Source organism: Sarcophilus harrisii, chromosome 4 (genome assembly GCF_902635505.1).
Source record: "Sarcophilus harrisii chromosome 4, mSarHar1.11, whole genome shotgun sequence".
NCBI lineage: Eukaryota > Metazoa > Chordata > Mammalia > Dasyuromorphia > Dasyuridae > Sarcophilus > Sarcophilus harrisii.
In genome coordinates, this window is record NC_045429.1 from 49,887,510 (window position 1) to 49,901,327 (window position 13,818).

Sequence of the window (13,818 nt, forward strand, 5' to 3'; positions counted from 1 at the left end):
TTATTTACACTGTCTTTATAGCTCAATTGACTGCTTTGGGATTAATACTCTCAAATAGTCTGGCAATAGAGAATGTTGAACTAGATTAGAGAAGAAAGGAATAATTTACATAGCAGATTGCTTCAAAATAAGCACACTGAATCTGGGGCTCCAGAACCAGTTCTGAGGGTTCAAGGACCTGATATTATTTTGTGGGGATTCTCTTGGTTGCATATTATTACACATTTTGGTCTGTCTTCATTTTATTTTGGTCATAAATATGTTTTGAACTATCAGGTTGAACTATGGCTACCTGCTTGAATTTTGTAGGGATCCTTACAAGATATTATCAGGGTAGAGTGGTACAATATCTGTAGGCTACATTTTTTATTTCTACTCATACAGACATTTCCTTTATTGGAGATAACAGAATATAAAGTCAAAGCAACCAGACATGAGCTGCCCAGTTCTCTGACTCTTTCTGGCAGGGAGGCTTCAGTTCAGCACTATCATGTGTGATGATTAAAACCTCAGGAAACGCTGAGAATCACAGATGTTTGAAAGGCTTTAAACTAATATTCTGAGAAATCATTGTCGGTTGCCTCTTCGTGCTCACTTGATTAGAGTTCAAGGCAGGACTTCCACATAATCATTGTCCACATTCACTGAAAAGAAACAAGGGAATAAATTGTGAAAGTTTACAGTCATTCCAAGACCCCCAAACAAAAGTATATATTTTTTTCCTTCCCAAATCTGGCAACCTGGGGTATATAACCTTTCAGAAGCAATGAGGTGAAACAATGGAAAAAGTAATGGTTCTGGAGTCAGGAAGGGTTGAATTCAAAGTTAGCCTTATACCTTTACTAATTTTTGTGATCCCCTGGGCAAGTTACAATTCTGTATGCCTCAATTTCTTCAAGTGTAAAATGGTGATTATAATAGCATGCACTTCCCAGAGTTGTTGTGAGGATCAAATGAAGTAATATTTGTAAAGCACAGCACAATACCCAGCACGTTTGTTTTTCTTCATGAGAACTTGAGACTGAGGCTTGGAGAGTTTCTACAATTTACCAGAAGCCACAAAGCTTTCATGCCAGAAGTCTGGAGCAAATCAACTAATGCTCAGGCTAGTGTCTCTCTTCAGTGTGTTTTTTAAATTTTAACATGAAGGTTCTTACCATAATCATCCTTCTCTGAAATATCTGGTGGATCTTTCCAGCTCTGGTATGTGGTATTTTTCACTACTGGGTAACGAAGGTGAATCACTAATCCTTGATCAGGTTTTTCATATTTGAAGATTAGTTCTTTTAGGTTTGGAAATAACTCCTTTTTACCTCTTTTTTCTGACTGTAAGGATAGAGAACAGCAGTTATGGCTGTGCCATTGCTATATGGCATATCTTTAAAGAGAAGCAGATTGAAGAGCAAAGAGCCAGCTCTTCTGGCTTGAAAGTAAACTTCTGCCTATAGTAATGACTGTCCATTTTAAGACTCTCCATTGTGACCTAACTTGGCCACAAGGGAGATAAATTGTGAACAATTATCAACAACAAATTATTCAATAAAGATTTTCTGGATCATATGCCAATGAAGTCAATAGCTAATAGTATTTCATTCAAATTTTGTATGTCCCATAATGCCTCTGTACATAATAGGTGCTTCATGATTTTCTGTTGAATTGTATAGAAAAGTCATTGTCTAACATTAGGCTACTAATTTATTAGTTATAATATTTTATATAAAATAAAATAGATAATAAATAATTTAAATAAATATTATATAATGATAAAATGTATCATATCATCATATAAATAATTTATATATAAATATATACAATAATATATATCAACATTATGTATATAAATATGTAATAATTGTATCATTATATATCTATATATCAAAATATATGATTAACAATATTTATTGTTCTGCAGTGATGAGAGAAAAGAAGCATATTACTCCTCAGAACTCTTCAATTGCCCCTATTAGGGCAGTTAAGTGGTAGTTAATAAAATGTGAAGTCAGATCCACATTCAGAAATAAGAGAATAAATTGTGAAGTTTACAGTCATTCCTGAGTTCAAATCTTACTCCAGTAATGGTTGTGTGGCACTAAGAGAATCACTTAACTTCTGTATGACTCAGTTTCTTCACCTACAAAATGGGAATATTAATAGCAACTACCTTCTAAGATAGTTGTGAATCAAATGAGATATTTGCACAATTTTTACTAAGCCTTAAAGATCTATATACATGTTGGTTATTATTATTTTGCCTATTGAATAAAGTCTAAACCTTTTCACCTACAATTTAAAGCTCTTGGGAATTCTCGATTCAACAACAACAAAACAATTTTAAATGAATACTATATGTGAAGCACAATACTAGATGATGGGTTTATAGAGACATAAACGAATAACTGCCTTCGAGGATTGATTCTACTGGGTGATACAACATGTGTTCAGATAAGAATTTATAAGATTATCTGAGGTAGAAGAGAGTAGTAAGAAACTTTAGAATCAGAAAAAGTTTCCTCTGGCTCTCGGAATGAGCATTGAACCAAAATAAAAAGCATTCTAAGAACAGAAGGGAAAGGGAGTGCATTCTAGACTTGAGGAAGAGAGAGCCTGTAGAAAGATCGATATAGATGATGGGAAAACACATTTGGGGGATAGGAAGCAGACCTATTTGGCTGTATCACAGAGAACGTGAATGAGAGTAATATAAAAGTAAATTGAAGCCCAATTATGGAGGACTTTATATGTCAAACTAAAGGGTAGGCAATGGAAAATCAGTGAATATTCTTGAGCAAGGAAATACATGCTGAGATCTGTTATTTAGAAAAAATGGTTTTGGTATCTGTTTGAATGATGGACTGGAGAAAGTTAAAAATGGAAGAAGAGAATCTATTATGATAGTCCAGTTAAGAGATGCGAAGCATGCGAATTACAGCAGTGGTTGTGGGAGCGGAGACAAGGTGACAGATAAGTATTAGGGAGGCTGGACTGAACAGTCATGGGAATCGATTGGATATGGCAATGGAAGAAAAGGAAGAGTTATGATGTGTTCAATATTGCCAGCATGGGTGACTGACATGTGTGGGTTATTTCTTCAACAGTGAAAGGAAAGTTTATAGAAGGGGCAATTTGGGAGAGAGGGGAAGGAAAGAATGGAAATGAGTTTTATTTTGGAGTTATAGTGTTTGAGTTATCTCTCAGACATCTAGGTGGAGCTATCCAACAGATAGCTAATGATATGGGACAAGAGTTTAGATGGAAGATTAAATATGGGAGCTTTAGATCTGGAAGATAACCTGCACAGAGATGATCATTCAAGTCACAGGAGTTAATGAAATCACCAAGAAAGAGGGTATAGAGAAAGAAGAGAAGAAGGTTCATGATAAAGCCTTAATCAGTTACAGGGCAGGATATGAATGATGATATAACCAAGCAAACTGAAAAAGATAGTCACAGGGTAAGAGATAAGAGAAGAAGAGGGAAGAATGGGGATAATAAAGAAGGATTTTTCACATGTGAAATGAGGAAGAAGATTGAAACAGATGGACTATTTTTTCAGTTAAGTCTTCTGCTGAGAACAAAATAATATTAAAATATGTTTTTACATCATTTTAAAGTTTACAAAGCATTTTACACATATTATCTCATTTGACCCACACAACCCTGGGAGGTGAGTGCTATTATTATCCCTATTTGAAGATGAAGGTATCCCGGTAAGTTTATACCTACTAAGTTTCAAAGGCAGGACTTAATCTTGAAGTCTTACTGATTCCCTAATGAACACTCTGTCCTATTTGCCTCTATGCTATTTATTATTACTACTATCATTCACGGAGCACATGAAGAAGATCAGAGAAAGTAAATATTGGGGGTAGCCCAGGGATAGAGTTTTACAAGGCCTGACCAGAAATAAGACAAAGGAAGAAAAGAATATGAAAGAAACTGATAGTGTGTATTGTTGAATTAGTGAACCACAGGGCAAGAGTTCAAAAGGAGGAAAATAAAGTCACAGCAGGAGTGATGGACTGAGAAAATTGTGAGATATAGAAAGAAAGAATTCATAGTGAAAAGAAAAAAATCAGTTTTAGAGCATATTACCAACAAACTCTCAAACCTCTCCAAAAAAGGAAATATATACAAGAGATAAAGCCATTTCCGCTATCACCCATCTAAGATAACCAAGAAACTGAACAAGGTTAACAATAAACCACTAGTAGGCGAAATCCTAATCCTTAACAACACCTCTTCCCTATCAATCACCACATTCTGACAAGGCTGTGAAAGTCAATTTATGGGCCTGAAATAGAACTCAACTCTACCCTCTCTTCCTTTCCCTATGGAGAGCCAAAAGCCTGAAGCTTGCTCTAGCTGGGTCAGCAATGTAGCCACACTGAGCTGCTGCAAGAGCACTTAGAGAATTGATGAACAGAACGTGGGTTGGATGTCAACATGTACATGATTTATATACATCCATCTCTGACCAATTATGTCCCCAAAGAAGTCCCTTGGCAGCCCTGAAGTCAGGAGGACCTGAGTTCAAATCTAACCTCAGACACTTAACAGTTCCTGTGTGACCCTGGGAAAGTCACTTAATCACAATTGCCTCAGCAAAAAAAGCAAAAAGAAGAAAAAAAGAAGAAGGAGGAGAAGAAAGAGGAGGAGGAGGAGGAGGAGGAGAAGAAGAAAGAAGTCACTTGGGGCAGAGACTGAAATTGTTAAAAATGTGAATTACTTAGTTTGGAGAATATCTTCGAGTTTCAACCTCTGAGGAAATTGCCATCAAAAAAGTAGGGATCAAGAGGATGATTTCAGAAAGGCCTGGAGAGACTTACATGAACTGATGCTGAGTGAAACGAGCAGGACCAGGAGATCATTATATACTTCAACAACAATACTATATGATGACCAGTTCTGATGGACCTGGCCATCCTCAGCAAGGAGATCAACCAAATAATTTCCAATGGAGCAGTAATGAACTGAACCAGCTACGCCCAGAGAAAGAACTCGGGGAGATGACTAAAAACCATTACATTGAATTCCCAATCCCTATATTTATGCCCACCTGCATTTTTGATTTCCTTCACAAGCTAATTGTACAATATTTCAAAGTCTGATTCTTTTTGTACAGCAAAATAACAGTTTGGTCATGCATACTTAAAAAAAAAAAGTAGGGATCAGAAAGTCAACAATTAAATTTACCAAGGATCTCAAAGAAGAAGAAAATTAAAAGATTTTGAGCATAAAGCAAAGAAACTTAGAGAGAAAGTATTCATAATAGAAAAAACAATGACTTCCAAATCAACTAAAAGGTCTGTACATCTACCAAAAAATATTGCAGGGCAAAGAAAAAAGAATCAGCATCTATTGAGACAAAACACTTCATGAATTCCCAAGAGAGCATGAAAGCACATCAGAACGTTCCTGAATGATTTTAAGAGAAAAATAAAAATCATGACAGCAAAATTTGAGGTTGACACAGAAGAAATAATTGACAAAATGGAAAACCTTGAATCTCTAGTGACACATCTCATTAAAGAAACTAAAGAGAGAATGATTGTGAATGAAAATACAAAGAAATAAAAAACAATTTGGAAGAATAAAAGCAAAAAATAATAATATTAAAAGAAAACAGGATATAAGCAAAACACACTGATCTTGAAGACAAGATATACAAGCAATTTAAGGATTATATAACTTCCAAAAGGACACCATTCAAAAAACTCAAATACCGACAATGCAAGAAATAACACAAGAAAACTTCCCAGAATTTTTGAAAACCAAGTATCAATCAAAATAATACTCAAATTGCTTCCAGAAAAACAACAACAACAATAAAACTTTATATTGCAAACTCCCAAACACAGAATAATAAAGCTTAATTTCAATGAGATACAAATTCTGCAATGGACTAGGAGACTTTCAAGTATAAAAGAAAGGAAATTTGAGTAGTACAAAACTATTTTGTATCCATTAGAAACCACAAGAGGGAAGTGAATAATGTGTTCCAAAGGGCAAAGGAGCTCAAGACGCAGTCCAAGGTTACATACCCTGCAAATTTAAGTCTAAGTACTCATGTAAAATGATGAAAATTCAGTTTTTAAAAAGGCATTCAAAGCATTCATACAAAGAAAATCAGACCTGAGAAGACTATTTATTTTGTAAACACCCCGAATAAGAGAAGTATAAGTAGACAAATACAGACGTCAACCAAGAAGGGCACCAGTAATTAAATAAATAATCGCAGAAAAAAGGTGGAAAATTAAAATGAGTAAGTGTAGGAGGATTGAAACAGAGTATGATATCAGAAGATAAGAAGTTGGAGTTAGAGGAAAGAAGTTCAGATTATTAAATTTTGGCTACACAATAGTGAATGCCTAAAGATAATTCTAAACCTGAGTGTGATATAAAGTTCAGCTGGAAGTTATAAAAGTTTAGAAGCTTTATAAAATAAAATACCAAAGTATTCATGATGATATCTGCATATATCGGAGTATCCAAATATCGGGGGAGGAGTGGAATGAAGAAGAAAGCTGGAAACAAAAAAGTAAGGTGCTTAAGGAAGAAAGAGAAATATAGTAGATCATTGGGACAAACAGGTGGGCCATTTTATAAAAATAAATGAAAGAGAAATTGCTGAAGAATAATGGGAAAGGAACAGCTTGTAAATAAGAGTGAGTATCAAGGAATAAATCTCCTCTTCCTCCTCTTTCTCTTCATCTTTCTTCTACTCTTTCTCCTTGTTCTTCATGGTGTGAAAAAAGAATACCCAAGAGTGTGGCTAGTGATGTCTGGCCTTATGGAAAGAGCTGTGTGTCTTTTAGATAGAATGAGAAGTGAATAAATTTAAGGCAAAGGGCTAGATTCTTAATAGGCCAAAGGTTCCAGAGGGTTCAGTGGAATGGAAGCAGCATAGGAAATAATGGATTTGAGGGTGAGTGACAATATGAAAAGATCAGCAGGGAAGATGATTAATTTTGCCCTTCATGCATAAAGGATGATAAGCTAACTGACAACTTCACCTCCTAAGGTCCTGCAATGACAGAGAAAGAATATGTGATCCTTTAGTGCCTCTGACTCCTAGAGACTTAAAACCTCTTATTGTTCAAAAACCCCAGTAGCTAAAGAAATGATAGTGTGGGTCCCTGGGAGCCGGGCTCATACACTGAATCAGAATTGGAGCTTCATCCCAAAATGGCCACGCAGAAGAATGATTGACACGACACAAATATTTCTATTCTTGTTTTTGCATTATGATATGAACAGGTTTTTCTTACCTCCATTGAAAAGTATCCATGTTTTTCTTTTTTGATTCGGTATGTATAGATCTTATTTTGAAACCTGTGAAAAAATAACTGAGTGAATTACACTATACTAGAATCCAATCCACATGCCCTCCAATTTTATGATGCATTCATTCCTGGCAAAACTTTTGCTATTTTAGCTTCTGGAAAGCTAACATTCCAGTTTTGAGCCCCTCTATATACTTGCAAGAATAAGGAACACATTTCTTTGGTCAGTGAGCTTAAATTTTGACCTAGAATTCTTTGAATTATGGCAAAAAGCTAGCATGGATCACCAAAGAGATACTGGAAAACAGCTAGAAAAAGAAAAGGTGACCACAAAGAGCCAGCATGACTTTATCAAAACAGATTCATTCCAGATTAATCTCATTTTCTTCTTTCCTTCCTTCCTTCTTTCCTTCCTTCTTTTTCTTTCTTTCCTTTCTTTTTTCTTTTTCCATTTCTTTTCTTCTTTCTTTCCTTCCTTCCTTTCTTTCTTTTTCTTTCTTTGTTTCTTTCTTCCTTGCTTCCTTCCTTCCTTCCTTTTCTCCTTTTTCCCTCTTTTCTTTTTTTCTTTCTCTTTCTTCCTTTTTCTATTTCTTTCCTTCTCTCTTTTTCTTTATTTCTTTGCTCCATTTCTTCCTTTCTTTGTTCCTTTCTTCTTTTCTTTTTTACAGACTTGTTAAACTTTTGACAATGCTTTTCATAAAAAGTTCTTGTAACATTTTTAAAAGAGAAGATATTTTGGAATGGATTAGATGAAAGTACATTTAAGTGAATTCAGAAGAGTTAGAGAGTTAAACTCAAAGATGAATGTGTTGTTTCATATGCAGAGATAGCTGTTAATGTGGTAGAAGGTTTCCAGTGAAAGACCCCATGGATCCATGCTGAGCACTGCATTGTCACCATTTTTGGAAATGACTTGAGAGAATGTGTACTGGAGTACATAGAAACATGACCAGAGATCCAGGAAGACTTGAGTTTAAGTTTTACCTCTGACACATACTGGCTGTGTAATCCTGTATAAATTACCGAACCTTTCAGTGCTGTAGGCAAATTTCTATAAATTGCAGAAAAGACGCTGATCTCTATTGGTAGGTGGAATTTTCTTATTTGATAGTTTCTTGGATCAATTAAATCATAAGTTTAGCCCTATCCCTATCAGCCACTCCGTAAATAAACATGTATTAAGTACCTACTATATGCCAGGCACTGTGCTAAGCACTGGGGATACAAGGAAAAATAAAAGATAGTCCCTGCTTTTAAGGAGCTTGTAGGTCAGAGGGATAGTTGACACACTGGATGACAAAAATCTGGATCTAAAAGTGTTATAGGCCAGAACTTTGAACTTGAAACAAAGGATTCTTACAAGGTGCTAAGTCAGTGGAATTGATAGAGACAATAGTTATCCAAGTTAGCATGGTTCAGTATGATTGATTTAATCCTACAAGGAGATGTTATGGGCCAGAACTTGAAACAAGTTATTAAGTGGAATTTAGGAGACAATGGTTAAATCTAGTTTAGCATTGATTTAATCCTACAACAAATAATGGTTTCCTAGTGATTTGTGTATACTAAGTGTGGGGCATATAAGCAAGAAGCTCTCAGGGCCAGAAAGACAAGGGCACTAGAAGCTCTCAGAGCCTCAGCCAGGATTCAGTTGGGGAGATTCAGAAGCCAGAGAAGGCAGGCAGGAGCCCAAGCTCTCGGAACCAAGGCCAGACTGAAAGGCTCTCCAGAAAGCTGCCCAGCCCCAGGAAGGAGATAATAAAGGATCTGGACTATAAGAAAGCTCACCGGGCCTCAGGAAAGGAGACAAGACTTGGAAAGAGACAATAAAGGATTTGGACTTTAACCCCTGGCTGTACTCTTGAGATGATTACTGAACTGAAAGGAAGGCTGCCTGCGGAGACCCCAAGAAAACCCCAACAAGAGAATATTACACAAAAGAATCTTTACAGGCTGGAAATCTGGGCTAAATCTAAGGTTTGAAAAAACAATTAGATAGATAAATGTAGAATTTTATATTTGAATTAAACAAACAAACAAAAACCAAACAATAACAACAACAACAACAACAAAAAAAACCCTTCCTAAGTAGAGGATGAAGAGGCATGGATAGAGAATGATTGTCCTAAAAAAAAAGATTTGGGACTTTTAGCTAGATATGAATCAAAATAGATGTGATGTGACAAGGCAAAGAAATTAATATGAGCTTGGGCTGCACTAAGAGAGACATAGCTCCCCCCACAAAGAGAAATTGATCATCCCACCATTCTTTTCACTGATTAGTTTGCATCTGGAGTGTGGTGCTCAATTCTGGGTGCCATAGTTTAAGAAATCAGGTACCTATGAGCTGACAAAGCTGAGGTAAACCTGATTCTTCTGACTCAAAATCCATGGTTATTTCCGCTAGACAATTTTGTTAGACAAGTAAATTTTGATTGGGAAAAGTGGAAAGGAGACCAAGAAAGCAATCTATGGATATACCTTGGTGTTTGAATATCAGGGATCAGAAAGCATGGGGCCATGGAATATGGGGTAGATGAAGGATAAAATAAATGCTAGTAGGATTGGATTGAATTGAAATATATTAACTAACTAGTGGGCAAAGAGAGAAGGAGCACATAAAATGGGATGAAGAAGCATCAGAAGTAAATCTCATCTTACATTCAATGCTCTCTAGGGCTATGATTACGCAGTTCACATTCAGTTAATTTAATTTAATTTATTAAGTACCTTTTATTTTCCAGGCACTATATGGTCATTCTGAGATTATAAAGCCCAAAATGGAAGTCTCCATCTTCAAAGGATGTATATTCCACTATGTGTGGAAGGGAAACAACATATCAAGAGATGGAGGAAGAGGAGGAAAATAAGAAGAGGAGGAAAGAGGAGATGGAGGAAAAAGGAGGAGGAAAGGGAGGAGAAAGGAGGGGGAGGAAGAAAAGGAGGAAGAAGAGGAGATGATGACATCAATCATCATCACCATCATCACTGCATTTTCCTGTGAATACACACAGAGTGTGGGAGGTGGAGGGAAGAGGTAGGCAGAAATTTAAAACTACATTGGTAAGGAGGTACACATATATGGAACACAGCTAGTCAGGTCGACTTAGAATTTGAATAATAGGTTTTCAATATCCTTTCTTTCCTTAGATAATTTTTATGAAGCTCATTGTGAATCAGGATGTTTGTATCAATGATGGATGAATTATTCCATATGCTGAAATGATTTCTCCCTGGGGCTGGCTTGTCCTAGACTAGAACTAGGTTGGTACTCTGCCTTTGGATTGCTGGACTAGGCAGGATAGTTTGCTATACTATGACTGCCTGGCAGGGCTGATTGCTGAGCCACTGGTTTCTTCCCTGGGCATACTATCTCTTTGACTACTGGACACGGGGACCCATTCTTCAAAGGAAAGCTTCAGCCTCTGGCTTAGACAGGTGTTACAGCACTATTTTTGTGCAGTGTTACAGTGCAAAAAGGGAAAAGATCCTTAATATAGCATAGGCTATATGCTTTATTATAGCCTATGCTATAATAGCCTCAAACTTGGTCCTGAGTTTTGTCACCAGAAGTCAAGAGGTGAGAAAGGTCTAAACTCTTCTGTAAAAATATTTTCGGTGTTTTTATTTTTCTGTTATAGAATGGGTTGCTTCAAAGAGGAATTATACAGTTACTTTTTTTTAAAAAATCCTTTTAATCACAAATATTTATTGGTGGATTGAATGCAATTTTAATAGAATAGTAAGGCACAGTCCTGGATTAAAAGTTTGCGTAAAGCTGAAGAGGGGGAATGCATTTTTTCCTCTTAACATCTCACTGGACAAGTCTTCCCTTTTTTACAATTCCTGTATTACTTGTGGTGATCATCCAGTTACACTTTCCAGATATCTGTTGAGATATTATTTAAGTGAATAGTTGGGGACAAAAGAAGTGGAATTCTCTATGCCCTAGGGTAAGATCATTACCTTTTCAATTTTTTTCCATAATTGAGCTATTCATGTAAGTACTTTGGAACTTCTATGGAAGTACTTTGGAACTATGATTTTTGTCTTTTCTACTTAAAAGGGCTTTCCCTTTACATGTCAATATCTCTGTTTTTGCCCTTTCCAATTCTAAGCTTTGCTGGAATCTCAAAAGATCACATCCATCTCATGTACACAAAGTAAATATGGGCAGACCACTGATTAGGAGAATCAGAAAAGACTTCTTGTAGAATTTCATATTTGAGCTGATCATTGAATTAAGATATAGGTTCCAAGAGGTAGAAGGGGACAGTAGAACATTCTTGGAATGAGCTTGTGCAAAGAAAGGGGAATGCTAGAAACAGGAGCATAAAGGAAGCATAAAGGAGGAGTAAAACGGATTGCCCACAGTCATATTAATAAATGCAAGAGCAGGGCTTCACAACTCCTAATGTCAGGACCAGTGTTCTTGATACTACACCAGGTAGGACTCTCTGTGAATGAGATTGGTGCTAGAGCCATTCCATAAATTCTTACAATTCAGATTTCCCTGTGTCATTGTCATCTCAACTAGTAATTTAGCAGAATTTCATGACTGTGCTATTCCTGTTCATCACTTTACTGCTCTCTTCTTGGTTATCTGCTGATGAACAGAGTGATTGGCTCCTTGAGACCAGGTATTCTGTCTGAAGTCATTTTTGTATCTCCATTATGTGTGAATGTGGAAGAGGCTTAAGTGGTTGTTGGATTTGAATTTTAAACTATACCTTTGCTATCAGGGAGCCTATGTTTTATCAGGGAGATAAGATATAAATATCCTTCTTTCAACACTTGAAATTAGGAAATGTTGAACTAGAAACTGATATAGTAGAGGGAAATAAATGATATTTTCATCACTGCTGCCAACTAACAATTGGGATTTCTCAAGAAAAATGTGGATTTAGGTAGGAAATAGCTGGTTAAGAAGATATTGTCTCAAATATCTCAAAATAGGATTTTATTTCAGAATCATGGTTTATAATAGATGTCTTAACTAAAAATAATGCGTTTATAAAAAAAATGAATTTATATGAAATTTGAACTTTTTTCAAGACAATTTAAAACTATACATTGAAGGAAAGGGGGAAAGAGGAAAACAACTAAAGGTATTTACCACATAAGATAATTAAAGTATAGCAGACACAACATAAGAAAATTATCACCACAATGCGCAACAGAAAGATCAGGAAGTCACAAGAGTTAATATGCAAGTAGACAAAAATAAAACTCATGGTCCAATACGCAAATAGACAGAACATGAGTAAAAACAAGGAAATGTATATGTCTTTAGTAATGAACTTCATAAGAGTTGATGGGTTGGAAATTATGACTGGACTATGGTTCTGAAGACTGTATCTTCTTTTAAAGGTCAGCATAAAGCAGGAAGGTGCTAGAGTGTTATTTGTATTAAAAAGATATATTCATATAAGGAAATTCAGAACTAAAGAAAGATTGGAGCTCCTTGTGGGCCAGAATGATTGTATTTTTGTGTTTGAATCCCCAGCAACAGGCAGGCTGAGATTAAATGACTTCCCAGGAATATACAATTAATAAGTGCATAAGGTCAAGTTGGAATTCATCTATTCCTCTCTTCAAGTCCAGCATTCTATTTTCTTCATTACCTTGTTGCCTCTGGCAGCTGCCATTGGCCTAAAATCAATTTTTAAAAAAATATTATTAAAGCTTTTTATTTTCAAAACATATGCATGGATAATTTTTCAACAATGTTCCTTGCATAGCCTTGTATTTCAAATTTCCCCCTCTTTACCTCACCCCCTCCCCTAGATGGCAAGTAATCCAATATATGTTATACATGTTAAATAAAATATATGTAAATATATTTGTACAATTCTCTTGCTGCACAAGAAAGATGAGATCAAAAAGTAAAAAAAATGAATAAGAAAACAAAACGCAAACAAACAACAAAAAGAATGTTATTTGTGATTCACGTTCAGTTCCCACAGTCCTCTCTCTGCGTATAGATGGCTTTCTTCATCACAAGATCATTGGAACTGGCATCAATCATCTCATTGTTGGAAAGAGCCACGTCCATCAGAATTGATCCTCATATAATACTGTTGTTGCCATGTACAATGATCTCCTGATTCTGCTCATTTCACTTAGCATCAGTTCATGAAAGTCTCTCCAAGCCTCTCTAAAACCATTCTGCTGATCATTTCTTATAGAACAATAATATTCATATACCATAATTTATTCAGCCATTCTCCAATTGATGCGCATCCACTTAGGTTCCAGTTTTTGGCCACTACACAGTCCTTTGCAAATATTTTTGCACATGTGGGTCCCTTTCCCTCCTTTAAGAGCTCTTTGGGATATGAGCCCACTAGAAACACAGCTGGGTCAAAGGGTATGCACAGTTTAATAACTTTTTGAGTATAGTTCCAAATTGCTCTCCAGAATGGCTGAATCTGTTCACTATTCCACCAACAATGTATTAGTGTCCCTGTTTTCCCGCATCCCCTCCAACATTCATCATTATTTTTTCCTGTTATCTTAGCCAATCTGACAGGTG

At 35.9% G+C, this 13,818-nt stretch overlaps 1 protein-coding gene across 1 annotated transcript in view; it reads right to left on the reverse strand.

Moving 5' to 3' along the window:
• Positions 1 to 200: 200 nt before the first annotated feature.
• SH2D1B (SH2 domain containing 1B) overlaps positions 201 to 13,818 on the reverse strand; it is a 34,299-nt gene continuing 20,681 nt past the window's right edge. Inside the window, exons 2-4 of the mRNA XM_003767370.2 lie at positions 7,269 to 7,332; positions 1,158 to 1,326; positions 201 to 644 (exon numbers count right to left, since the gene is read on the reverse strand). Of these exons, the coding sequence (XP_003767418.1) occupies positions 607 to 644; positions 1,158 to 1,326; positions 7,269 to 7,332 (271 nt within the window). The 3' untranslated portion in view covers positions 201 to 606. The remainder of the gene's footprint in view (positions 645 to 1,157; positions 1,327 to 7,268; positions 7,333 to 13,818) is intronic.